Here is a 3,956-nt window from a genome sequence, read left to right as displayed (position 1 = left end):
AATTCTGGTTTTGTACTTGCGAGGAGCTCAGGAGAGCTTGAAACGGAAACAGGGAGCGTGCGTGGGTCGGTCCGGCCCTGGCTTCTCAAACCAACCTCCACATGCGCGCGCTCGACGCGTGTCGATCTCCAGACGAGAATCCCCACCGACCGTTCCCTTGTTTGGGTCGTATGTCCGATGTGTGCACCGGCGGTTTTGGTACCCGTATTCCCCATCGGCATTCCGTGCTCTTCTCCGTCGGTTGTTCACTTGATCCCCTGTCGAACGGGCCCGGTCGATGATGAGATCAGGGGCACGAATCACGCTGCACATTTTGAGGGAACACACGGGCAAAGACCATTATGCATTTCTTACCAGGGCCGTTGGAGTGGTTCCCCAAATGGCTTTCTCCCAAACGGGAGCCGAGAAGATCCTGCCGGCGTGTTGCTGCTGCCACTGGCTCTGGACGGATTCTGGACTCCTGGAGTGAAGCGGGACCATGGCATGGCTGGCGTCCGTGCGGGACTGCGGGGTGATGCATGGGGCGGTGGCGGTCGACGCGACGCGACACGATGGTCTGGGTGCTTGCGACGCCGCTCCGACTCGGCGGCACGTGGAGTAGCCCGCGCGGGCGCAAACCGCTTGTGTGCGTCAGGCTAGGATTCCAGTCACGGGCCGACGAGATCCAGCTACAAGCTCTGTTGCTGCCTGCCGCCGCCGCCCCTTTTGTCAACCTAGCGCTAGCTGCGACGTTGACCACTTGACCCTTTTGTCTACCAATGCGGTTCACTGGACTTCGATCTTGTTGAGACGAACCGGACAGAGTTTGGAGAACTGGCACATTAGCGACTCGATCTCATGAATCGTCATTCATGGCAATAATTTGAGAGGCGACACATGTGAACCAACTAACACATCGTCAGGATCGTCGATTCCTTTTTCTTTTTCTCCATTTGGCGCCTTTATTTGGGTTCCATTACGCTACAAATCTTCTTTCAGCCAGTTCATCGCCTTTTGTTTCATCAGCTTTTGTGTCCCCTCCATGACCATGCATGGACGACCGCCTCCCACACTGATCGCCGATCGAATATACGGTGCAGGTGCACGCGAATCCAACCATTTTGGACACGCATACTTGGTACCGACCTCAAATCACAAAAAAGGTCTTTTCATTTTTAAAACTTCGTCTTCATCAACCAACCAACAAACACAGACCAGCCAAGATCGCAACAATTCGGAGTTCAGAAAAGCGACAAACCCCCATTTCTTCGGCATCTCCTCACGCTGTCAAGATCGGGCGATCGAGCTTTTCAGACTCTACCCCCAAGGCCCCAACCCAAGTGACACCTTTCTGCAGCAAAGCATCCAAATAATTGCGCCCGGACAACATTCCAGACAGATCCGTCCGTTTTTACCCATGGATGTCGCAAGAACGGCAGCGAACCTGAAGCCGATTGACGCGGCAGGCACGCCGTCAACCTCAAGATGGGCTTCGACAGATTCCGAGATATCCACATGAGGACATGGAGAGAGCTGCTCAGGTTAAAGCGTAGACAGACAACGATTTGAAATCCAGAACAAAATCTAGCCAAGTCTCATCGACAGCTACGCAATCAGACGGGATCACAGCGCCAAGATTATTACACTACGGGCTCGGAAATGAACTCATCTAGTACAGGTCGGACTCCCTGTGCGTCTGGATGACGCAGTCGGAGGTGGGGTAGGCGACGCAGGTGAGCGCGTAGCCGGCGCCGACCTGGGCTTCGTCGAGGAACGACTGGTCCGACTGGTCCACGGCGCCCTCCAGGACCTTGCCGGCGCATGTGGAGCACGCGCCGGCGCGGCACGAGTAAGGAAGCTCGACGCCGGCCTCCTCGGCCGCGTCCAGGATGTAGCTGTCCTCCGCCACGTCCAGCACGCTCTCCTTCCCTTCCGGCCCGATCAGCTTCACCTTGTACGCGGCCGCCGCGGCGCGGAAGTCGTTAGATGTCCTCGAGCCTGGTGATGTCGGTATCGGCATGATCCGCACCGGGCTCAGGTGCAGATGCTGGGCTTGCCTCGTGCTGCTGTGGCTCCGTAGAGGCAGCTGCTGCAGGTGTGGGTTGGCCCTGAAGTTGCAGAAGATTGGTGTTGTGAATGTAGTCGTCATCTTGGATGTTTGAGATCTGGAAAATTGTAATCAGGAATTACTACATGAGTGGAGAAAAAAATAGTAGGGATGTTTACAGGCACTAAATTCAAGTAGTACAAGTATTTGTCCCCCAAATTCCTACTTTCGATCTGTAAGACCAAACATGTGTAGTGAGGGTTGGTCCTGCGGTTCTACTACTGCCTGAAAACTCAAGGCTTCAGCTGGACTGACTTATCTACAAATCAAGCTTTATGATCTCAAAGAGAAAGGTAATTTGTCATATGAAACGGTAGAGGAGTTCTTAGCTATAAGATGTGACCAAGCAACCAAATTAGAATTTCTGGCTAAAGAACGGATCTGAAAGCAAACGCTAATAAAGTAAAGCGATCGAACGTTCTGACAATGTTAGCAGGTAGCAGTTACAAAAGAAAAACAACGCCGTCTGATCACAGAAGTTTGGCATATCCATTTCATGAAAAAGCTGAAAGAATATTTCAAACAGGCCATAAAAGGTGGACACTTTAAGCTGGTTGATCGTTATGGATCATTGTTTTTTAATCTAACAGTGACCTATAACATCCTTTGCCTACACACGCTAAAAGTACAAACAATGCTATTACAGTCAAGCACCTGATGGATAAGAAATGTCCAATTTTTCACAACTTGCAGTTCAGATTTGGATATGGATGACATGGCGAGTGCACGACACACATCGAGCCTATTGTAGTGAATGAACTTCTCCATTTCTCTGGGAAACTTTATGTGGATCTTTGTCATCCCCACTCGAATTACAATGACATAGCATCAACCTTTTTATCAGTTCCTTTTGACCACAAAGCTCTTTCAGAGTAAGCCGAAACCCTTACGACATAAGTAATGCCGATAAGAGTAAGCATTCCATCTCTGGAAACATGTGTTGCATATTAAACACAATATTTACATATTGCAGATAGTGTTGTGGTTTCTTCCCTTAAATTAGTCATCATACTCGTACTACTGTTGGTGTCACTGCTCTCGTGAGAGGCAAATTGCCTGTCGACCGTGCGTCTGGCTACTCGATACTGCCAATGACCTGAAAGAATCACAGCTAAAAACCAACAAGATGGACCCAATTCATGATGCAAATACTATCGTCGAGCCCTCCGAATTCCGATGTCTGTGGCCTTGTGGGGTGAATTGGACTGATACATTGGCACATACAAATACAAGCAATTAAGGACAACTGATCTGAGGAGCTGGATGCATTATGACAAGTACTCCTTACTGATTTTATTAGATTTGGGCACCCTATAGAAACCTGAAACTGAAGCTAATGAGGGCAACACAGACATCCACCGGAGAGAGCCGGGCAAACAGGGGCGAAGCTATAAAATACGAGCACGGGCTTCACTGCATTGCGCTATCGGCGTACAATACAGCTAGCTAGTGACAAACCGTAATTTACTACAGGTTCATCTCCCAAATGGAGTATGCTTTGCTTCGTCCACATCGACGGAAAAACAGAATCACCATTGCTATATAGGGAAATAGAAGCAAACAAACGTGGAATCCACATGAAACAGCAAGATGCTTTAATTTGGGCAGAAGTTCTATGACGTACGGTAGAGCAGACTGAGAATTGACTGACCTAGCAGAAGGGGAGACGCCGGCCGGGCTGCAATCCGGGGCAGGGTCAGGCAGAGGCGGCGAAGGGGGAAGGAGAAGAGGGTATAAATGGAACGGTCAAGGAGGGCTGTGGGATTCGGATTGGGGAGAGAGACAGACGCGTCGACGGAGCTTAGCGTAGCGTGGAGCTTCCGGATTTTAACAGTAACGCAGGGAAGCGAGGCGGCAGGCAGGCATCCGA

General features: G+C 50.6%; 1 protein-coding gene across 1 annotated transcript; it reads right to left on the bottom strand.

Annotated features, from left to right (window-relative positions):
• Window positions 1–1,487: 1,487 nt before the first annotated feature.
• LOC100836511 (ferredoxin-1) lies at window positions 1,488–3,956 on the bottom strand. The gene is made up of 2 exons (XM_003579650.4): window positions 3,738–3,956; window positions 1,488–2,144 (listed from the first exon to the last, which is right to left on the bottom strand). Exon 2 carries the CDS (start codon window positions 2,126–2,128, stop codon window positions 1,649–1,651), a length of 480 nt encoding a protein of 159 aa, XP_003579698.1. The 5' UTR covers window positions 2,129–2,144; window positions 3,738–3,956; the 3' UTR covers window positions 1,488–1,648.

Source organism: Brachypodium distachyon, chromosome 5 (assembly GCF_000005505.3).
Source record: "Brachypodium distachyon strain Bd21 chromosome 5, Brachypodium_distachyon_v3.0, whole genome shotgun sequence".
NCBI lineage: Eukaryota > Viridiplantae > Streptophyta > Magnoliopsida > Poales > Poaceae > Brachypodium > Brachypodium distachyon.
The sequence above is the reverse complement of the archived record's forward strand: the minus strand, read 5'-3'. Positions and strand labels throughout refer to the sequence as shown.

Coding starts and splice junctions, on each gene's coding strand:
- LOC100836511 (XM_003579650.4), bottom strand. CDS start 2,128: ATGACGACTACATTCACAACACCAATCTTCTGCAACTTCAGGGCCAAC.